The sequence below is a fragment of the Lynx canadensis genome, chromosome E2, assembly GCF_007474595.2.
Source record: "Lynx canadensis isolate LIC74 chromosome E2, mLynCan4.pri.v2, whole genome shotgun sequence".
Taxonomy (NCBI): Eukaryota; Metazoa; Chordata; class Mammalia; order Carnivora; family Felidae; genus Lynx; species Lynx canadensis.
In genome coordinates, this window is record NC_044317.1 from 12549774 (window position 1) to 12573494 (window position 23721).

General features: G+C 52.6%; 1 protein-coding gene across 1 annotated transcript in view; it reads left to right on the forward strand.

Annotated features, from left to right (window-relative positions):
• The window catches only part of FA2H (fatty acid 2-hydroxylase), a 55225-nt gene that overhangs the window by 26373 nt on the left and 5131 nt on the right, over positions 1-23721 (forward strand). Inside the window, exons 2-5 of the mRNA XM_030299237.1 lie at positions 1194-1286; positions 13441-13583; positions 14394-14500; positions 22793-22965. Of these exons, the coding sequence (XP_030155097.1) occupies positions 1194-1286; positions 13441-13583; positions 14394-14500; positions 22793-22965 (516 nt within the window). The remainder of the gene's footprint in view (positions 1-1193; positions 1287-13440; positions 13584-14393; positions 14501-22792; positions 22966-23721) is intronic.

The following is a 23721-nucleotide window of genomic DNA, read 5'->3' on the forward strand; positions in this document are numbered from 1 at the left end:
GGGAGAAATAAAGAGAACAGAAAAGAGAAAAGGAAAGGAAAGGAAAGGAAAGGAAAGGAAAGGAAAGGAAAGGAAAGGAAAGGAAAGGAAAGGAAAGGAAAGGAAAGGAAAGGAAAGGAAAGGAAAGAATTCAGGTATCAGTACGGTGACCCAGACTAAAAACACTGACATATCCACCCCAAGACAGGACCACAGAAGTCTACTTTTACTTGGGTTGATATGGGTTTCCCCAGAGAATTCCAGCTTCGCCGTCACCCCCAGTTTCTCTTGGTTCGTTTGGAAGCAAAAACGTAAGAACTGTGCCAATAGAAACCCCAGAGGGCTGCTTCGGCTCCTCAGTCCTTGCCAAGTACCCTGCTTCCGGGGTCCCCACCACGGTCACCAGCACCACAGTATGCTTTAGTCACAGGGCATCTGAGGGCAGGCCTCCCAGTGGCATTGCTCTCCCCACCTCTCTCCTGCCCTCCCCAGCCTCCTCACCACCACCCCATGACGTCAGGGCCAGCTGCAGCCATGTGACTTTCCTGGTACATTCCACAATTCCATTTCCTTCTGACTTGGCTTCTCTGCGACTTCGATTTCACCTTGAGCCCATCTGGGCACCTCTCTGCCAGTTCTGCCCCATGTACAGCTGCTGACCCACACATGGGAGCTCCTAGAGGGACCGTCTTCTTCTCTGGGCTGCATTTCTTATGGGCATGTGGACCTAGCTGCCCCAGCCTGTGACCCACGGGCTCTGCAATTCCTGGGAAGGGAGGGAGGTGCGGTGGTCACTGGAACGGCACAGTGAGCCTACCAGGTGCCCAGGGTGCCACCCTGTGCCTCCCTCTGCCTGACACCTGCCAGGGACCTAGAGAGAGAGGCTGGCGGGGACTCCCTTGCCCACAGCATACCCACTGATGGCTCTAACTTCCTACAGCCTCTCTGCCAGCTTTTTTTCTCTCCCATACCTTTCTGCCTCTTGTTCTTACAGAAATTATTCTTTAAAAGGAGGAGAAAATTGCGGAGAACGACCGACACAAGTAGCGTCTACCTATTTTCAGATGCACTCGGTGTCCTTGATTTCCGCCCACCCTGCCCCAGCAAGAGGCTCTCGTCACTGTGGGCTGCCTCGCCTTGGGCTGGCTCCCTGCTCCCTTCCCCCCACTCCCACCCCAGCACCATAGATAACCACCTGTATCTTCTCTCCCCAGGGCTCCATGGAGAATGGGACTGTGGCCTCTGTGAACACTCAGAAGACAGACCCTTTGATGGAGCCAAAGTTCAAAGTGGTGGACTGGGACAAGGTAGCTGGCAGAGGGCAGGGCTGGGAGATGATCGGGGGCTCCTGGGGCCGAGGCGGGAGTGTGTGGAGCCAGAGGCTGTGCGCGTTTGTGACATCCTCCCAGGAGGGTTGAGATGGGGAAGCAGACGTTCATAGCGCGAAAGCAAACCAGAGCCGAGGTGGTGGGTGTGGGGAAACTGCGCACACGGGGGTTCTTCAGACCAAACACCCCAGAGGGTGGTCTCCCACAGAGCCTGGGGCTGAGAAGAACACAATGACAAGTTCAGAAGGTCCAGACAAACCCAGCTTGACCGGCCTGCAGGGCAGAGCTGCCCCCAGGCGCTAATAATCACTCTCAGGGGTCACCAGCCCATGCAGGGGAGGGGTGGGGGGGGGAGCCTTGAGGCCCTGGGGGAGACAGCTGCCACCATTTACAACATCCATCTGCGGCACCTGACCTCTCCTGCTGTGATGAAGCGGGTCACACATGCCGGTTTGAGGAATCCTGGATGAGCTGACGGGTCACAGTGGAAGTGAGGTCGTTCAGTGGAACAGGGGTAGAAGCTGTATCACCTGGGAGATCTGGGGGGAACCAGACTTGAGCGCCGTTTCCCTCCAACCTGGGTTGTGGAACTGTCCCAAGCCTGGAATAGACACCACCGTGCACATCCATGAATGTCCCCTACCTGTGCTGGACACCGGGGTCAGGAGACAACAGGACAGGCCCCCGCCCCCAAGGAGCACACAACCTGCTGGGGAGGACCGAGCATCCCGGCCAACAGTTATTACAACTTGGGGAGATGTGAGAAGCACACCCAGAGAACATAGGTGGCCAGAGGTGGGGAGGATCCACAAAGCTGCTTGTTTCCTGGGCCCCTTTCAGGAAGGACCCCGGGAACCCGGAGACAGCAGCTGTCACATGGGAACTGCCACTGCCTCTGGGGGAGCCCCTCAGCCCATGGCAAAGACGCCCCTTGGGTGTCTTCTCTGGAAGTTTTGGGGGCTTGGACTTGTTCTGCACATGGGTAGGACAGATGGAGAGACAGCCAGCTTGAATGGGACAGGGACCCCGGAAGCTGTGGCGTCAGGGCCTCATCCTGGAAAAACAGGAGCAGCTGAAGGGGGGGAGGGTGTGGGGATGAGGGCAGGCCCAGAGAGTGAGCTGCGAGTGTCCAGCTCAGGGCTCAGCGGCCGGGTGGTCTGGAAAGGAGCAGCGAAGAGGGATGCTTGGGAACCGTGAGCTTGGCCTGGAGGGTTGAGTGTAGGAAAGGCAATAAAGAGAGAGCCAACCAGGACTGGATGGATGTGGGCAGCCCAGTGGCACCGCGGCAAGAGAGAATCAGAGAGAATGATCCTGGAAGGGAGGGGACTGCCAAGGGAGGCTGGCTGGGGACAAGGGGTTCTTTTTTTTTTTTTTTTTAAGTTTATTTATTTATTTGAAGAGAGAGCACGCGAGCGAGAGCCGGGGATGGGCAGAGAGAGGAGGAGTCCCGCCCCCCACCCCTACCCCGCCAAGCAGGCTCCACACTGTCAGCACAGAGCCCAACGCAGGCTCAAACTCACGAACCGGACCATGAACACACAACCCAAGGCAAAGTCTGACGCTTAACAGACTGGGCCACCCCGGCACCCCAGGGGACAAGGGGATCTTGTGTTGCCAGCCCCGCCCTGGGGCAGGGCCCTCTCAGTCTCCCCAGGCTGCAGGTTCAAGGCTGACTCCAGCCCTGTCACTGTACGTGGCAGGGGGAGGGGAAATCAAGTCCTGTTCCTCCGTGTGCCCCATGCCCGCTCCCCACCAGCCCCGCTCCCCACCAGCCCCGCTCCCCACCAGCCCCGCTCCCCACCAGAGTGGAAGAGAGGCCTCCCTCCTCCTCCCCTCCCAGGGCCTGCTCCTGGCTCCTGGCAGCCTAGCCTGACTCACCTTCCCTGCCCCTCTGTCATTCTTTCACACACTTTCTCTCTTCCTCCTCCCCCCTCCTCCTGTGTCTCCGGCTGAGAGAGGGCTTGGAGACCTGCCCTGGGAAGGGGCCCCCAGCCCCACTGGGAGCAGTGGGGGTCAGCCTGGAGAGCTGGGCTTCCCAGGGAGAGTGAACAGTGCCTGGCTTGCTTTTTCTTTTTTTTTTTTTTTAAGTTTATTTATTTATTTTGAGAGAGAGAGAAAGAAAAAGAGAACGTGAGCTGAGGAGGGGCAGAGAGAGAGAGAGGGAGAGAGAGAATCCCAAGCAGGCTCAGCGTTGTCACTGCAGAGCCCCACACGGGGCTTAATCTCACGAACCAGGTCAGATCATGACCTGAGCTGACATCAAGAGTCGGACGCTCATCTGACTGAACCAGGTGCCCCGCTTTTCCTTATTTTTGCATTCGTCTACCACAGGTTCAATCCCAGTCCCTTTGGGGGAGTGGAGAGGCTGGGCGAGCCCTTAAGCCCCTGGTCTGATTTAGACCCTACACCTGTTTCTGCCCCAGGCCAGGGGCTTGGGGGCGTCCGTTGGGTCTGGACCTTGAGGAGCTGAGGAGAGAGGCCCACAGGGCAGTCGCTTTGACTTAGCCGGGGTCCCGGGCCTGGCGGGGACTTGGACACCGCTCTTAGGGCAGGACTTGCCAAAGTTAACCCTTCGTGTTTTGCGTTCAAGGGAGCCCCTCTGGGGGGCTGCTAAGGAAGGGCCTGGAAGCTGGAGGACAGAGTGGGCTGTTCTGGAAAGAGTGAGGGGAAACTGAGGTGGGGGTACCTGGGCAAAGGGCGGAAGGTTCTGAAAGGGCCGGGAAGCAAGCCCAGGGTGCCTTGCCCTGCTTACAGGTGCAATATCGGCTGACTTTCAGGCTCTGCATGGGATTTTACTGGAACAATTTCTAAATCATTCACTGGATCACTCAGTCATGCCCAGCTTCCTTGTGGGATGAGAAACCACACTGTAGCTCCTCACCCTACACTAGCCCCTGCATGTCTCTCCCCGTGTTCTGGAACCCAGCCAGCCTGGAGCTTGTCTCCGTATAGACGGCTGGAGCCGCCCACTGCTCCTGGCTTCCAGATGCACCTGTCCTATTTGTTCCACTGCCTCTTTTCACCGCTCGACTGTGTCCATTTCAGTCTCTCTGCACCCCCAGCCTCCTCCACCCTCCCCACTTTGGGGGCCAGCCTCCCAAGAATCAGAACTGGAGGGATTCGAGGGGTTTGCAAAAGTTCCCAGCCCCAGATCCCCCCGGGGAAGCGGAGTTAGCCCTGAATTAACGCTTCTTCATTGAGCTCTTACCAAGTGCCAGATGCCGGGCTGAGCACTTTATATACATTGTCTTTTGTCTGATCCAATCATTTGAACACCAGGACAAGATAAGGATTAGAATGATCCTGCTTTGGAGCACCTGGGTAGCTCAGTCAGGTAAGCTCTGGCTCTTGATTTCAGCTCAGGTCATGATCTCATGGTTCGTGGGTTCGAGCCCTGTGTTGGGCTCTGTGCTGACTAGAGCCTGCTTGGGATTCTGTCTTTCTGACTGTCCCTCCCCTGCTCATGCTGTCTCTCTCTCTCTCTCTCTCTCTCTCTCTCTCTCTCTCTCTCTGTCTTTTTTCCTCTCTCTTTCAAAACAAATAAAGTTTAAAAAAAATGATCCTGGTTTTACTAATGAGGAAGAGCTGAGGGCTCCTGTCCCAAGTGACTCTGCTGGTTGGCTCAGTGGTCCTGCCTGTAACCATAGGGCTGTTGAGCCCCCTCCCCTGACCTGTTCCTTCCATGTGTCCTGGGCCCCTTCCACCCTGACAGCTGGCCAAGAATAAGACCCTGAGGCCTGTACTGGGGGAGGGGAGGGCAGAAGGGAGGGCGGAGGCTGAGGTATAGTCTTCCTTCCCATCTTGCCTTGAGCCGAGCCAGAAGTGCTCTAGCTCCACAGGCTACCAGGGGGTGAGGCCCACTCTCTTCCCCTAAGAAACCGGTAGAACCATCCATCCAGGTGTGTCACGAAGCAATAAGCACTGGGAAGCTCTCTAACCTTAGGTCTATACACACGTCCCCACACACATAACCCTCGGCATCAGGGGCTGCTCCGGGGTGCCCCTGCGCCTACAAAGATGTTGACGTTGGCTGCATGGGTTTAGCTTTTCAGCACACCCGGATATGTCACTGAGAACTGGGGAGAATAGCCCCTGGATCAGACAAGGGCCCCTTGGCCAGCCCACATCTGGGGAAGGGTCAACCTCAACACTGTGGGTGCAGGCCTGGCTCACCACCCAGCATTCTGTCCCCTGGTCACCTTGGGTCTCCTTGGGCCTCCTGTCTCACCTTGACCCTCCCCAGGATAGGTGTCAAGAAAGCCAGGCTGCCCAGAGTGTAGGAAAGGGTATAGAAAGGGTTAAAGAAGAGCCCAACTTGCTTTGGGATGGGGGTGGGGGCAGGGCAGGTCCCCTCTGGGTTCTTCAGCCTTGAGGATTGAGTTCCCATTGGCTTTCTGTATGACATGGCCAAACCTCTCTCCCTGGGGTCTGGCCCTCACCTCCTGCTCCCCAACCACTCTCATCTCTGAACCCTCATGGGGGAAGGCCACCACTTCCCCCGGGGGTATAGGGTGGAGGTGGGTGGTCCACAACTGCCTTTGTGGGTTTGAGCTTGTCCAGCTGGGAACCCCCAGTTAGACTGTACAGGACAGGCCTTCAGGCACCCCGTAAGGCCTCCTGTGGGACCCTCAAAGGCTCTGTGCTGACGAATTCACAGTCACCGCGGCGCCTAGCCAGCTGATAGGAGGCCTCCTGGCCCTTTGAGACCTCGGGCTCTGGAGCTGCGCTGGCTTGGGCGCACGTCCCCCCTGCAGCATATACCACTGAGCATCTGACCTCAGTCTCCTCACCTGTAAAATGGGACCATGTCAGGCTCCAGTTCTCAAAATCGCAACTTATGTAGGATAACGGACATGAAGTCTGAGCCCAGGGGACCTGTGACAAGGATAAAGGAACAGTGGCCAGGATTCTTGTAGAGCTTCTAGCCCTCACTCCCCTCCCCACTGGCCGCTGCTGGTTAGAAGCCCATCCCCCACCTTTCTGGCTCAGAAGCCATCCCTGGAGCTATGAGCTCAGCAGCTCTGTGGTTGGGGTGGACATTTCTTTAAACAATTGCCTTAGGTTATGGCTGCAGAGGTGGGAGGAGCTGCTTGCCGTCCCCTTTCCCCACATGTGCCCTGTCCGGGGAAGAGCAGATTCCCAGTTTGCCACTCCTGAGCTGGGGCTGGCCCTCAGAAGAGTTCTGTGCCAGCAGACCCCTGTGCTGCCTGGGGGGAGGGGGACCTGGGGAGCAGAGAAGGCTCCCTTCCAACCCTGGCAGCATGCAAACCCTTCCAGGCTCCCTCTGGGCAGCAGGCTGCCCTTTCCCCCTGCAGGCCTTGCTGCAGCTGCATTCCAGACATAGCCCGGGAGAGCCCTCCCCCACCCTTGGGTCAAGGGCAGAGCCGGGTGGGGGAGGGGCGTAGGACTCTGGGCCAAATTTATCCCGATTTACATGTGTTTTCCGGGGCCCAGGCTGTAGCTCAGGATTTTTGAGTTCATTAAATGACCACCCCCCTCCCCAACAAACAGTTTCTGGATACATCCTCACCCTCACCCATGCCGTCAGTTTTAGCTGGGCACCCCTGAGTGAACGACTTGCTGTCTCTGAGCATCAGGTTCCGCATTTGAAAAAGGATTTGTTATTGAGAAGGTTGCTATGGAAACCCCCAGATGCCTGGGAACTGGAAGTGTGGTCAGTGGTCTGTTCCCCCCTCCTTTCCCCACTCAGGACCAGACAAAGGCTGCAGATCTTTTTCCTTGTAGTTCCTTGTTTCGCAGAGCCCCAGGACATAGAGGTGGGGAGGGGCCAGGACCTGGGGCCAGCTTGGAAGGGGAAGGAAGAGAGCCATTTGTATGGGAGGATTAAGCGTCCTCTGCCAGGGAGAAGAGGAAGTGAAATTTACTTTGAGACCCTTCCCATCTCCCTGGATTCTGAGCTCTCCTCTCTACCATCCTCCCTTCTCAAGACCAGTTCGCAGCCAGCTGCCATGTTGGAAATGACCCAGTAAGTGAGAAGTGTTGGACGCATTAGCATCCAGCTGACACTTTCTCGGGCAGGGATTGGGGCTGGAAGAGAATTGAGAAAAGACACCCTGTCAGTGCATGTATATCTAACTGAAGGTTGAGCATATGGTGAATGTCCCAGCTCCTAGGAGATTGTGTGGAGGGAAGGGGGGGTGGCGGGGTCACCCCTGCCCCAGGACCAACCAGTCCCATCTCAAGAGTCACTTGTACCCTCTGGGCCACAGTGCCCTTACCCATAAAATGGGGAGGAGGGCAGTGGGCCTGGATTTCTATACTTGCATGGAAGGCTCGCTTTACTTCCCCTGGAATAGTGGCTAATGCTCCAGTAGTGGAAATATAGGTGTTGGCTATTGAGGACTGAGGGCGATGTTTGCAGAGGGGAAAATGAGCCTCCTTGGGATCCTTTCAGGGCAGTGCCTCAGCCCCCAGAGTGACATGGCCCTCCCTGGCACCAAGGAGGGCTCCCTCACAGAAATGTACTGTGGGCTAGACATGGAGCCAGGTTTGAGGTCCTCCAAGGCCAGTGATCAGGTCGGAGGCAGCCTTGTGACCAACTCTAGATAGCAAGTCTTCCATTCGTACATGGCCAGTGCCCACTGGCCTACCCAGGAAGGAACCTAAGTCATGTCCAAAGACCAGGTGGGCCACAGGACATCAAACAAGAGATGCCCATGTTGCGGGGGGGGGGGGGGGAATGAGGGAGCTGGCCCTATCTACCCCACCTGTAAACAACCAGCTCTCCACACCTGCTCTGTCCTTTTGTTCTGTTCCCTTTGCAATTGGGTATAAGATTCAGGCTAGATTCCCAGCTTGCTGCTCACCTAGACATTCTTCCTGTGTCTCAACTGAATTAAGCTTATAAATCCTATGCTGTTTTCTACTCACTTTATGAAATAAGGGCAAAATGGATCAACAGGCAAAAATTTGCCCAAACCACTGCTAGGCTGAGAGAGAGGCCTGCCCAGCCATACCCTTGTGTTCTATATAGCTAGAAACGTTCATTGTCTAAGGTAGCTAAGTCTGAACTAAGTGTACAGGCATAGAGTGTTGTGTGTAACATGCAAAAATGGAACATATAAAATCCAGGGGATTCGTTCAAGATAGATGGTGATAGGGGCACCTGGGTGGTTCAGTCGGTTGAGCGTCTGACTTTAGCTCAGGTCATGATCTCACACTCCGTGAGTTCGAGCCCCGCGTCGGGCTCTGTGCTGACAGCTCAGAGCCTGGAGCCCGCTTCAGATTCTGTGTCTCCCTCTCTCTCTGCCCCTCCCCCGTTCATGCTCTGTCTCTCTCTGTCCCAAAAATAAATAAACGTTGAAAAAAAAAAATTTAAAAAAAATAAAATAAAATAAATAAATAAACACATTAAAAAAAATTAAAAAAAAAAAGATAGATGGTGGTAGGTTAAATATGCATATTATCATCCTTAGAGCGTAGCTGGAGGAAAAATACAAAAACATAGCTAAAAAGCCAATAGAGATTATAATATAGCATATTTTTAAATACTTGATTAATGCAAACAAGACAAGAAAGAAAAGTGGAGGAGACAAATAGAAAACAAGGTAGTAAAGAAGGTAGTAGACCTACCCAGCATTAAATGTAAATAGACCAAACACTCCAATTAAGAGGCAGAGATTGTCTGACTAGATAAAAAAGCAAAACCCAACTATATGCTGTCTGCAAGAGATGCTCTTTAAATGTAAAGACAAATGCAAGAGGAAAGTAAAAGGGTAGGAAAAGATAGACCGTACAAACACCAAGCATAAAAAAGCCCAGTGTGCCTCTATTAAAATCAGACGAAGTGGGCTTTGGATAAAGGATATTACCAGGGACCAAAATGGCCATTTCCCAATGATAAAGGAGCCAACTCATCAAAAAGATGTAACTGGGCAACCTTGGGCAAGTTACCCACTTTCGTTTCCCATCTGCAAAATAACAATAATAATAGTAGCTACCTAGTTAGGGGTACGGCAAGGGCCAAATGATTTAATTCACGTAAGATGTTTAGAACCGTGCTTGGTACATGATGAATATACAGATGACAAATGCCCTGTGAATGTTAGTTCTAAGGTTATTGCAATTGGGACAAAGCCTCAAGCTCTCACCATGACCCCGGCTTAGCTTCCTCTGAGGTGGGGCTCTGGAGGCGCTGCAAGATAAGGTGTAAACAAAGGCCGCTAGCTGGTTCCTCCAGTTCTTTTTCCTGGTGGCGATGGTGCTGTGTACGTGCGTGTGTAGAGACCTAAGGCAGAGGAATGGAAGGAATGAGACAGTGTGTACCCAATGAATCTATCTGCTGCTAGAACCAAGGGAGAAAGTCAAGGAGACTTGGGGACTGGGGCCAGGAAGGGAGCTGGGGCCAGGTGAGGTTTGGGTGATCGCCAGGTATAACTGGTGCTGGATGGATGGCTCCAGGCTGACATGAGTCATCCTCTAGCCTAAGAAGCAGGAAGGCAGCCACCACCTGGGAATCACCAAGTTCACATGGCAGGAACCACAAAGATTTGGGGCCTTTCCTCCCTGGTCACAGGCACAGAAAGAAGGCCCAGTGAACTCCCTGCTGGCCCTGAGGCCCCTAAACCCTGTTCCAAGGCTGTGACAATGGGGCTCGTTTCGCCTCTGGCAGGGCTGGGATCTGCTGAAGCCACACCAGCTTTGGCATGGAGGCCTGTGCAAGGATGACGTTCCGGCCAGGGACGCGGGAAAGCAGGTCTCTGAATCACTGTTGACTCCTTGTCCCAGGCGCGAGTGCTCTTCCTCCACGTACACACTCTTAGTTTCCTGATACTGCCTAACTCCCTTATTTTGGAGATTTATTGATACCCACCATGCACTGGGCGCATCTGACCCCCTCTCCTATTGTGGGTGGAAGATCAGGGCACACCCAGCTTTACAGATGCCAGAGCCTAGGAGCTCCAAGAGGTAAAGGCACTTGCCCATGGCTGATACATGGCTGGCTTTGAAAGCGGTCTCTCACTACAAGTTCATTGTTCTTTACCGGTTGTGGTTTACTGATTTGCGCCCAGGTTAATCTTCTTCAATATGCGGACTCCTCAGAAATCTTCAAGGGCTTTGCGTTTCCTAGAGCTGCAGTTTCCGGGCTTTTTTGATCTTGCATCCCTATGAGTAAAACATTTAGAGCACCTTGTCCATTACATGTCTATTTTAATTATCTCTAAATTATTTGCAAGTGCTAATGTACTCTTGTATTGGAAAATATCCATACATGGTTTAAAGATGAGATAAATGTGTCACAAACAGAAAGAGTCTCTAAAATTTTCTCCCTGCATCTGTGGACCAGCCTTGAGTACCCCTAGGGGATGCATACATCCCCACCCTGGAGACAGTTGGCCTGGAGGATAAAGTACCAACTCCTGGACCTGGTACTGGGTGTTCTGTCATCTAAGACCATCAACAGATTTCTTCCTACTGCCCTGCAGACTGGTGTCAAAATACCAGATAGGCCACAGTCTCAACTCCATAGAGTTGACCTCCAGAGGTCATAGTCTCAACTCCATATCTCCTCCTGCACCCTTCCCCTCTTCTTTCCAAGTCTTCCAAGCTTTGTGGGCTCTAACCCAAACCCTAGGTTTTCTGCAAGGCCTTTCTCCTACCCTGGACCCAGGCGTTGGTACCAATCATTCTGCCTTCTAATCTCAGTCGGCTTGCATCACCACTAAACTACCTCACCTGGTGTGTTTGTTGTTGTTGTTGTTGTTGTTTAGAAAGTTTTACATTTATTTATTCTTGAGATACAGAGAGAGACAGAGCCCAAGTGGGGGAGGGGCAGAGAGAGAAGGAGACAGAGAATCCGAAGCAGGCTCCAGGCTCTGAGCAAGTGGTCAGCACAGAGCCTGATGTGGGGCTCGAACCCACAAACCGTGAGATCATGACCTGAACCAAAGTCAGACGTTTAACTGACTGAGCCACCCAGGCGCCCCTCCCCTGGCGTGTTTTAGCTTGCTGAACACTTTATGCAGGTATCATTACTTCCATCTCATAGCTGGGAAAACTGAGGCTCAGAGAAGTCAAGTAATTTGCCTAAGGTCACACAGTAAGTGATGGGGGCAGGAATTGCACCTAGGCCTGACTCTACAGTCAACTCTAATTAAGCACTAAGCTATATAAAGCAAAGATGGTCTCTTACATTTCCATTTCTTTTTCCCAGCTGCTTGCATAAAAATATACACATATATGAAATATCAAGCAAATTTTTGAATGAATAATAGTTTGAATGGGTGAATGAATGAATCATCCAGACCAATATCAAGAAGAAAGCCCATGGTAAAAGGGAAAAGGCCTATTTTATTGCTACTACAGGTTTTTTTTTTTAATTTTTAAACTTTTTTTTTTAACGTTTTTATTTATTTTTGAGACAGAGAGAGACAGAGCATGAACGGGGGAGGGGCAGAGAGAGAGGGAGACACAGAATCGGAAGCAGGCTCCAGGCTCTGAGCCATCAGCCCAGAGCCCGACGCGGGGCTCGAACTCGCAGACCGCGAGATCGTGACCTGAGCTGAAGTCGGACGCTTAACCGACTGAGCCACCCAGGCGCCCCTTTAATTTTTAAATGTTTATTTTTGAGAGAGAGAGAGAGAAAGAGAGAGAGAGAGAGAGAGAGAGAGAGAGAGAGAGAACGAGTGGGGGAGGGGCAGAAAGAGAGGGAGACACAGAATCCAAAGTAGGCTCCAGGCTCTGAGCTATAAGCACAGATCCCGATGTGAGGCTTGAATTCACAAACCACGAGATCATGACCTGAGCTGAAGTCGGACACTTAACCGAGTGAGCCACCCTGGTGCCCCACTAATATAGTTTTTTTTTTGTTTTTTATTGTTTTTGTTTTCATTTTTGCAGGGGCCAAATAATTTATTTTCTCTAGCTAACTTCATAAAATTGCAGACTTAATATGCCTATCATAGACCTTTTTTCCCATTCCTATCTAAAGTAAGTCCATGCCCACGACCCGGCCATGGGTTTGAGGGACTAAAGCTAGATGTGGAAGGCAAGTCATGCATCATTTGCTACAATGTGACATCAAGTGTTCATGCTCAAAATGTGCAAAGAAATAAAAATTACAGTGGAGAAGAGCAAAGATGTACAGAAAGCTTAGGGTCTCTCTCCTACCAAAATCTCATCGCAACTTCCGGCTTCAGCACTGCTGTGCTATCAGAAAAGACCTGTGTCGGGGCGCCTGGGTGGCGCAGTCGGTTAAGCGTCCGACTTCAGCCAGGTCACGATCTCGCGGTCCGGGAGTTCGAGCCCCGCGTCGGGCTCTGGGCTGATGGCTCGGAGCCTGGAGCCTGCTTCCGACTCTGTGTCTCCCTCTCTCTCTGCCCCTCCCCCGTTCATGCTCTGTCTCTCTCTGTCCCAAAAATAAATAAAAAACGTTGAAAAAAAAGAAAAGACCTGTGTCGGCTGCCAGCCATGACCTTCAAAACGGTGTCCAACAGCCTTCACTTTGTGTGAGGTTTACTGGGTTGCTGACCATAAAGGCTCCACAGCACTCTTGTCCCAATCGGATACAGAGTTCCAAAGTTAACACTGGAGAATTCCAACAGCACATCACCTCCAATTCATCAACATGCAGGCCTGGATTCTAAACATGCCTATACGATGCAGACACGGACCCTCACAGCTGTGTCCTCAGATTGATGCTGCACCTTTTGCCCCACCTTCAGCTGAGAGAGCAGGCCTGTTGTCTGAGGCTTCTGGACCTAAAGAGTCCTGAGCGAGACTTCAGTCTTCGGGTGTGGTTGAATCCGGGTGCTCGGGTGTCATGACCCAGATTCAGTGTCTCTAGCTCCTAGGTTGGCCATCCTCTGTGTTGACCAAGTCTGCTAGCAACTCCAGGGTCGTGCCGTGCCAGCTTAGCAACCCCAGCAGGAAGAAAGGGTGTCTGACAGCTCATTGCACCGGCTTAGGTCATGGACCTGTCCTGGATCCCGTTTCTGTGACTGGAAGGCTGAGATGAGTGTCTTGGTCAGTTCTAGGATCATTGAAGTGGAGGGGTGGGTACAGATCATGTGAGCTCAGGTGGGGAATGGAGATTGGGATGTCGTACCAGAAAATGGGAGAGTGAATGTGCACAGGTGTGAATATCAAGTCCACTTGACTTTGTCTCTTGCAGGATTTGGTAGACTGGCGGAAGCCCCTGCTGTGGCAGGTAGGCCACTTGGGAGAGAAGTATGACGAGTGGGTCCACCAGCCAGTGACCAGGCCCATCCGCCTCTTCCACTCCGACCTCATCGAGGCCCTCTCCAAGACTGCCTGGTGAGCCCTGCTCTGGGCCCATGGTGGGGCTGTCCTTCTCTCCTGCTGCCGCCAGTCGGATACAGAAGGGGAAGGGACAGTTGGGTCCCTCTCCAGAGCCCAGAGCTGTAGTGTCAACTCTTGGGGATAGTGGAACATGCCATAGATACAATCCATTCCTATGCATGGTTTATCCATTGAGTGAGTGGCAACCTAACATGTAGCCAGAAGCCACTTTAAATGTCACCTCATTCTTTTTTTTTAAGTTTATGTATTTATCTTAAGAGAGAGCATGAGTGGAGGAGGGGCATAGCGAGGGGGAGAGAGAATCCCAAGCAGGCTTCGTGCTAAGCCCAACACCACGATTGATCCCACAACCGTGAGATCATGACCTGAGCTGAAATGGAGTCAGATGCTTAACCAACGGAGCCACCCAGGCTCAATAGAACAGCCACCCCTGTTCTATTCCAGACTCTTAGGAGGGTTTTCCAGCCTGGAAAGCCCATGGGAACAATTTTGCCTGCAATTGGCTTCTTTGCCACAAGAGGTCGGCATCAATCCAGCGGCACAGAGTCTGGCCACAGGAATGCAATTCTCCTCTGCCAGTAACTCACTTCAGAGACAGAAGGAGATAGACTTACAGCCTCTCTCTTCTTTTCTTCTCCCCATCCCCAAAGCAGTGTCCCTTTGGCCCTATGTCTCCATATGCTTTCCGCACATGCTTTGGTATCATTTACTCCTTCCTCTAGTTGAGCGATGCGTCTCTGGGGAAGCTGAACCCTGTCGAGCCCCTGTGCATGTATTTTTCTCACCCTGAGGATCCTCCTGCAGGTACTCTGTCCCCCTCATCTGGACACCCCTGGTGCTGTACCTCAGCTGGTCCTACTACCGAACCTTTGCCCAGGGCAACGTTCGACTCTTTGCTTCCTTCTCCACAGGTAACGTTGGTTCCTTCCTGATTTGCTCCCCTGGGTCCTGGAGGCAGGAAATTTCAGTGGTGTCTCTGGTCCTGAGTTTTGAAGAACACAGAACCCCAAACCACCTCACAAACATTTGTAAATGAGACCTGTCTGTAGCAATAGACAAAGAAAACTGTCAGGCTCCCCCGACCGCAGCCCCAAATGGATAAAAACAACAACAACAACAACAACAACAACACGTGAGCAGAAACTAAACGAAATTATCTCATCAGGAGGCATAGCAATGAAGGAGAGGGCTTCTTGCTGAGTGTAATACTATAAAACGTATGACTTGGGACTGTCAAAGAAACCAAAATGAAATCATTTCACTAGATGCACAGCTGAGAGCTTAACTCAAAATGGCCCACTGAACACAGCACAGATTAGAACCTGGGAGAGAAAGATCTGGAAGTGTCCTACGGTGTCTCCTGAGCAAACGCTCATGCTACAGAACCCCTGACTTGGAGTACGAACCCCACTAACCACTATTGGGCGCTTACCACGTGTCAGGTTCCAGGGACCACCTCACTTAACCCTCCCAGCATCCCCATGAGAAAGGTACTATCATCATGCCCTTTTAGAAACAAGGACATAATGCCTCAGAAAAGTCAAGTGAGGATTCAGGGTCATATGGCTAGAATGTGAATGTCGGGTGCCCCCCCCCCGCTTTGAGGATCAGGGGACAGAGGGAAGGGCCGATGTGGGGCAACTTCCAAAGAGCCTATGTGACTGGGTCTCTAAGATTTGGGGGTGGCCACTTCTGCCTGCTGCCTCCCAAGCTTACCACCTACCTGTGTCCCCAGAAACATACCGCCTGCACAGATGGTCCCATGTCCTGTCACAGCCTGCCTCAGGGAGGTGCTAGCCCCTGGTGGGTGGCTCGGACCCAGGCAAGGTTAGGGGACAGGCAGGGGAGGGGTGCCGGGAGCGAGTGAGGTGGGCTTTCCTCTCCTGATCGCACGTCTCTCATTCCTGACTGTGCACCTTCAGAGCCTCCCTCTCTCTGCCAGACACAGGCTCCTTCTCCCCACACTCCAACGTCTCTTCCCAGCCCACCTTTGCGGGGTGGGGGACAAGTTGAGGGCCTGAATGGCTTAGGTGAGAGGGGCCCTGGCCACAGCGATGGGAGCTTCAGTTTTCCCACCTGGCCCAGGTTGGGATGGGGGACGAACAAGTGCAGGAAGTCCCCCTGAGCCCCAAACTGTTCCCGGTCACCAAGGGTTAATATGCACGCCCCACATGCCAAGGTTACCCTTTTCTGCCCACGCTGAATAGCTCAGGCACAGCACAAGGCTTGTTGCTCAGAAGGCCTGCTCGCTGAATCGCCCACTGTCCACCCGGCGCTCCCCTAACAATCACCAACAGTGGCTGGGCCGCCGGGGCTGGCAGCCGGAGGGGGAAGGGGATGCCAGAGCTTTGGCCCGGGTCCCTCTGCAGGAGCCCTCCAGAGATGCCACTCGGTACCAGCTCCGGCCGGATGGGCCGACAGGGGTGATGCTGGGGTGAGGGGGCGGGCAGAGACTTGACCTATAGGAGGGGACTCTTCTGCGTGGCAGGGAGGGTGACCTGGGGGCTTGGCCTGAAGGCAGACCTCTGCGGAGCGCTGAAATGCGCTAATAGAGGCCCAGTGTAGAGTCTGTGACCGTGATGCCAGTGATGATGGCGTGAGAGAGATGTGTCCTCATCCCTCCCTCCTCCCCAAGCTCATCAGGCAAGGCACGGGCGCCAGCAGAGAAACTAAGAGCCAGCGAAGTGAGGCAGGGGGTGCTCAGCAGGGTCCCGGTGCAGCTGGTGGACAGAGGGCGCGCTGGAATAGAGGCAGAGGACTCGGGAGGCCGAGAGGCAGTGGAAGCTGAACGGAGACACCAGTGCGATGCTGAGGTGCCTAGATGCGTGAATGAGAATGCTCTGAAAGGCAGAGGGGTTCTGGAAACTGAGGATGGCCCCTAGAGCGGTTCCTGGGAGCAGATGAGAGGGAGTGCTGAGCCAGAACCATTGCCCAGCGGCACCCCAGGTGGCGCTGCAGGCCTCCAATGGGCTCTGTCGTGGGAGTCCGAGCCAAGGTCAAGACCAAAGTCTGTGGCCACAGAATGTTCCTGTGTGTCCTGTCCTCTCCCTGCTGATGGGAGAGCTGAGCACCGAGGTGGGGCTCCTGCACTGTGGGCAGGGGGAGGCGGGGGGCTGGGGAACTTCTTCAACCAGGGACCCTCCAGAGCTCTACAAGGAGAATCAAGAGAAGATGGGCACAGTAGGACCACAAGTTAGAACTCAGATGTATTTTGCCTCATATTTAAATGTGAATGGTCCCATTTAAAAATTATAGTAGCTAAATAAATAAATAAATATTATAGTAGCTACTTATTATATATGAGGAGCATTATATTATCAGTATTACTATCTGAAAATATATTATTCTTACTGTGTATTGTCTATACTTATCATATCATTAGGTGGTCTATTCCCTCCATCCTAACAACAGCCTTTCACAATGCGTAGGATATTTTACTGTTGAGAAAACACCGAGGTAGGTGGTACAGAGCTAGGATTTGAACCCACGTCTGCAAAGCCAAAGCCCAAAACCAGCGTGTTTTGAAGGACCCCAAAGGTGTCAGGACCTCCCTAGAAGCAGGGTTCCTCGCCTACCAGAGCAGCTCAGCCAAGGTCAGGCGGCCACTCGCACAGAGCTGTTAGGGAAGCATCTTGTACCAAATGTGGACGTGGCGTAGGTTGATGTCCTGATAAATTGCCACCCACTGAGCCCACCACAGTGGGACAGTAACCTGCAGAGCTGCAGGTCAGGAACTGTAGAGAGGAGGAAGCCAGCCTCCTCTCAGTGCCCGTTCTTAGGGATCTGGCTCTAAATTACCACTCTGTGGCTGGTAGGCCCTGTGTGGGGGAGGGGTTTTAGAAAGCCACTGCTCCCTCCCCACTGAGCCAACAGTCATCACTACGGTCCCATTTGAGAAGCTTTCAAGCCAAGGTCATGATTATTGCCCACCCTTCCCCCCACCCTCAGCTCAGCCTGGTACAGAAGGTCAGGTTCACCTTGGTCTTTCATTGTTTTGTCAGAATGGGGCTGGGCCTAGATTCTGTTCCAAAGAGCTAGAAGCTCACCTCCTCCTCCCTGCCTTCCTGGGCTTTCTTCCTTCCTCAGCAGCCACCTGTGGCCATCCACGCTTCCTTCAACAGAACCCGAAGCTGCCTTCCTCTAGGCCCAGTTCTACCCTTAGAATGACACAGATCAGACCTCACCTGGGTACAGCCCTTCAGAGGGGCTTGCTTCCAACCACCCATCTCTCAAGTATCCAAGCGCCTGCTGTGTGAAGGCCTGGAGATATCAAATGAAAGGCCTCCCTTGCCATAAAATGGGGACCAATGATAAAACCTGCAAGCCAGGGTGCAGCACGGTAGCTGTGATATGATATGAAGGGTGGGGCAGGAGCTTCAAAACCAGCCCCAGTGGGGATGAGGGGTGTCTGCGGAGGCTTTTCGCAGGAGACACATGGGCTGAATCTCCGAGGATAAGGGAGCAGGGAGGGAATCCCAGTAAAGAAAATATGAACAAAATTAGGGATAAGATGGGTAGGTGGGAGGATGTGGTGCATCGAAGGAGCCACACATGCTTTGGTTTGGTCCCACTACCAGGCAACAGGGAACCGAGGCGGGATGTGGCTGGCTGGGCGGGTCTCAAGGGACTCTGAGTGCCTCGTTGGGTGTTTCACTTTACCTAAAGGTAACAAGGCGCCGTGGAAGGGTTTGAACATGCACGGAGGCAGGGGACTGGGATGGGAGGCAGATGCCATTACTGGGCAAGAAGTAATAAGGTAGTAGGGGATTAAGAGCAAAGAATCGACCAGAGAGAGATTTTTTTTTTTAATTGAGATGAGATTCACATAACAAAATTAACCATTTCACAGCGAGCAATTCAGTGCCATTTAGTACATCCACAACATTGTGCAACTGCCGCCTCTGTCTAGTTCCAGAACATTCTCATCACCCCAAAAGGAAATCCCATTGCTCTCCATTTCCCACGCCCCAAGCCCTTGGCAACCACCACATCTACCTTCTGTCTCTACACATTTGCCACTTCTAGACACTCCATACAAATGGAATCATACAGAACATGGATTTTTGTGTCTGGCTTCTTTTGCTTTGCCAAGACATGTTAAAGAGGGGGAGCCTACAGGTGCCTGGATGGATGCGAGAGAAAGGGATAAGTTAAGCCTTTGGTCACATGTGGATATTGGTGCCTCTGGCAGAGGAAAGAACCCAAGAGGAGCATTGTGGGGTGATACGATGGGCACGAAGAAGAGGAAGAAGATTGGTCTCGTCTGGTCACTGTTGACTTTGGGGGCCTGTGGACAGCCATGTGGAGGTTCCCCTGTAGCAAGTGGCTGTCCGGGGCTGGGGTGAAGTGTGGGTCTGGGGTGGGGGGTGGTCAGCCTGTGGGTGTGGCCACCTTCCCACATCGAGCAGGGAGTATGGGAGAGTGGAGCAGGAAGGCTTTGACGCTGGGGACTGAGGCAGCATTTCCATGATGGAACCTGACAAGGGGCATCTAGAGAAGAGGAGAAAAGCCAAGCTTTGTATTCTAACCATACTGGTCGTAGATCCTTCGAGATATTCTGAGAAGCTGTGGACTCGCTTTCCTGAAAAATCGTACAAAGAGGCATCATTTGGGTTACCATTTCAGGAGTTTCACAGACACCCTGGAATCCGGCTGAGGACTCTGGGTGTTCAACAACCTCAGGTTAGGAACTCGTGGGGGCTCCAGATTCAAGAAGAGACTGGTCACTAATATCATATGCCACAGCCAAGCAGGGGATGAATTGAAAAGCTTACTAGATCTGGCAAGAAGTACATCCTGAATAGCCTTTGCAATTCCAGTGGCTTGGGGCAGAAGACGGACTGTAGGGGCTTGAGAATCAAATGGGAAGCAATCAAGTAGAGATATGAGTCTAGTCTGTCTTTCCCATAGGCTTGGCTATGAATCAGGGACAGAGTCTATGACGGGAAAGCCCACTAGAGAAGAAGTTGAAGATGCCCAGAGAGGAGTTGGTTGGGATGGAGGGGCTCGGGATGGAGGGGGTGGGGGAAGCAGGCTGTGGCCTCTGCACTCCCTAGTGGGTTGAGCCTGGCAAGTAACTTAAGTTGTCTGTATCTCCATATCCTCACCCATATGGGTAATGTCAGGGCTTCCCTCATAAGGTTGCAGTGAAGGGAAACATGAAGTAATCCATGTAAATCACTTACTTGGTGCTCGGTATGTAGTTACTGGTCAGTATACACCTGCTATTATGATTATTGCCACCATCCAGTACCCAGGTGCCTGGGTGCCTCTCTCTTCCCTGAGGAGCAGGAAAGAAGTTCAAGGGCGGGGGCAGAATTGGGTATGGTTAAAGGTGGAAGGGAAGGTGTGGAGGAAGTCTGAAGTAGGAGGCTGGGTGGACGGAGGGGGCAGTGTTTGAGAGCAGCAGGAAGGGATCTAAGCCTGGAGACATAAAAGGATCACCGCGCAAGAGCTGAGGTTGAAGCTTCCAGACCCGTGTCTACACAGCTGTCCCTCTGTGCTCAGCAGCTTGCATATGCAGAGGACAGACAGGTTCTTGTACTGGGTTGAGGATTCATGGGGGTGGGTAAGGGAGATGGAGGAAAGATCAAAAGAGAACGGTTATCTTTAGAAAACAGTTTGGTGGTTCCTCAAAAGAGTAAACATAGTTACAATACGACCCAGCAATTTCATTCCTAGGCTTATCCCCAGGACAACTGAAGCATGCCCCCACAAAAACTTGTCCATGAACGCTCATAGCAGCATTATTCGTCACAGCCCCAAAATAGAAATAATCCAGATGCCCATCAACTGAGGAATGGATAAACGGAGACGGTCTATGCATAACATGGAAAAATATTCAGTCTTAAAAAGGAAGGAAGTCCTGATACATACGACAACATGGATGAACCTTCTTAAAAAATGTTTATTTTTGGGGCGCCTGGGTGGCGCAGTCGGTTAAGCGTCCGACTTCAGCCAGGTCACGATCTTGCGGTCCGTGAGTTCGAGCCCCGCGTCGGGCTCTGGGCTGATGGCTCAGAGCCTGGAGCCTGTTTCCGATTCTGTGTCTCCCTCTCTCTCTGCTCCTCCCCCGTTCATGCTCTGTCTCTCTCTGTCCCAAAAATAAATAAACGTTGAAAAAAAAAATGTTTATTTTTGACATATATAGAGAGAGTGGCGGCAGTGGGGGAGGGCAGAGACACAGAGAGAGAGAGAGAGAGAGACAGAGGATCCAAAGCGGGCTCTGCGCTGTCAGCAGCAAGCCCAACACGGGACTGGAACTCATAAACTGTGACATCATGACCTGAGCTGAAATCAGACGCTCAACCGACTGAGCCGTCCATGGGCCTTGAGAGAGAGAGAGAGAGAGAGAGAGAGCAGGGGAGGGGCAAAAAGAGAGGGAGACAGAGAATTCCAAGCGGGCTCTGAGCTGTCAGCAGAGAGCCCCACGCAGGGCTCGATCTCATGCACCGTGAGATTAATACCTAAACAGAAATCAAGAGTCAGACACTTAACCGACTGAGCCACCCAGGCACCCGATATCAGTGAACCTTCAAAATAGTGTATGTAAAAGAAGCCAGTCATAAAAGACCACGTATTTTATGAGTCCATTTATATCAACTGTCCTGAATAGGCAAATCCATAGAACATAGATTTGTGGTTTCCATGGGTTGCAAAGTGGCAGGGGTGTGGAAGGAAGTGGGGAGTGACTGGTAATGGATACAGGGTTTCTTTTTGGGGTGATGAAAATGTTCTAAAATTGACTAGTGATGGTGGCACAATCCTGAGTATACTAGAAACCACTGAATTATGCACTTTAAGTGGGTAAATTGTACGGCATGTGAATTATATTTCAGTGAGACTATTATGTTTAAAAAGGGAGAGGAAGTCTGGCCAAAGGAGTGGCTTGTGGGGAAAAGTAAAGCTAAGAGGGTGAGGTTAGGCTTGGAGAAAACAGTGACCAGAGCTGACGTCACCATGAAGTCAAAGAATGAATGGGGAAAGGGAAGGAGACCCTCAGCGACTGCAGGCTGTCCTCAGACCACTGGGTGTTGGGAACTCGCACCTGATGACAGTTACATCTCTGAAGTCTTCTGGTCTCCGAGCGAATCATCTTCGGTTTTTTCACGTCTCCCTCACAGCTGTGATTTTAAGTCTTGTCTGCTAAGATTTCTCTGCTTGGGTTTCCTGTCCCTCCTGCCCTACCCCCAGCCCCACCGATCCTGGGTTGTTCACAGTTTTCATCAATAACCCCCAGGCTCTGCTGGCTTCATTGGGATCATCCCTCCCTCTCCCTTATGCCACCGAAACAAAGTCACCCTTCCCAGAAGCGTCAGCCATTTGGACCGTTTTAATCAAACATCACAGCTTGGGTGACTTATAAAAAATAGGAAATGTATTACTCACAGTTCAAAAGACTAAAAGTCCCAGATCAGGATGCCAGCCTGGTCAGGGAGTCCTCTCTTGCAGGTCTCAAATATCTTATCGTGTCCTCACATGGCCAAAAGGGGAAGGAGCTAGGTGCAGTCTCTGTCCTTTTTTTCTCGCCCCCCCCCCCCGCTTTTTTTTTAATGTTTATTTATTTTTGAGAGAGAGAGACAGAGCATGAGTGGAGGAGGGGCAGAGAGAGAGAGGGAGACACAGAATCCTAAACAGGCTCTAGGCTCTGAGCTGTCCGCACAGAGCCTGAAGAAACACGAGATTATGACCTGATCCGAAGTCAGACGCTTCACCGACTGAGCCACCCACGCGCCCCGTGCAGTCTCTTTTATAAGGACACTAGTCCTGTTCAGGAGGGTTCCCGTTTCATGACCCAATCACCTCCCAAAGGCCCCACCTCCTAATCCCATCGCATTGGCAGTGATGTTTCTGTTCACCTATGAATTTGGGGGGGGGGGGACACATTCAGAACATAGCACCAGAGAAATTTCCAGCACTGGCAACAGCTGCTCCCCTCAGTCCCCCTAAGGAAGATCTCAGACCTCTGGCCAGCAGCCCCATTGTTCCCGGGGAGGACCCCTCTGAGCGCCGCAGCCCCTCACGGCCTCCTTCCCATTTTGACCCAAGAGTCCCATCAGTGTGGCCCGGCCCCATAGCTGCTGGATGGAGAGCAGCAGCCCCCAAGGTGACGGGGCCGTGAGATGGCGTGTCTGGAGCCACCAGGCCTTAGCGCCCACTGGGGCCGTCTGCCCTGACTTTGCCTCTGTCTGGCCATTCCGCAGAGTACTCGGTGGCCATGCCGAAGTCCGTGTTCCCGGGCCTCTTCGTGCTGGGGCTGCTCCTCTGGAGCCTCACGGAGTACCTCATCCACCGCTTCCTGTTCCACATGAAGCCCCCCGGGGACAGCTATTACCTTATCCTGCTGCACTTCGTCCTGCATGGTCAGCACCACAAGGTGAGCAGGGCAGGCTCCTGCCCGGGGCCTGGCAACCGTGACCCGCTCGGGGGAGCTGCCGATCTTTCTGGGAGTCAGGCCGGGAACAAGTGGCCATCAGGGCATTTGCTGCTGCTCAGAGGGGTGACTGGGTCCTAACTGGAAGCGGGCGTGGACAGAGTGAGCATGCGTGTCTGCACACCATTCATTATCGACACCAGGCACGCTGCAGGTACATTTCAGCCGTCATCTTTAATCCTCACAGCATCTCATTCATTTGTTCGTTCGTTCAACAGACGTTCACTGAGCGCTCACTACCTGCGGGCACTGTTCTAGATACAACAGAACAAAACTAAAAACTCACTGTCCTGGTGGAGCTTCCTTCTGAGGGTGGTGCTACAGTTCTCCCCATTCCGCAGAGCCGCAAACTGAGGCTTAGTGAAATTAAGAAACTGAGGAACTTGTCCAAAGTCACACCTGGCACAGCCAGGATGTTGGGCCCCATTCTGTGAACCCCAGAGTCTGTGCTCTCAACTGTCTTTCTTCTTTTCTCCCTCCCCGCTTCCCTCCCTTCCTGCCTTTTGCTTCCAGGAGCTGGTCCTGGGGGGGTGGGGGGGTGGGGAGGCGCACACCCGCGCATTGCTCTGTGGCTATTACCTGCTTTCTCTCTCTCTTCTCCTCCAGCCCAGAGAGGGTCTGTCCCTTCTCAGAACACTCACCGAGCAGTCTCTAAAACCTTACCTCTATGCCAGGCCCTTGGCTCTTGAAGCTGGAGTC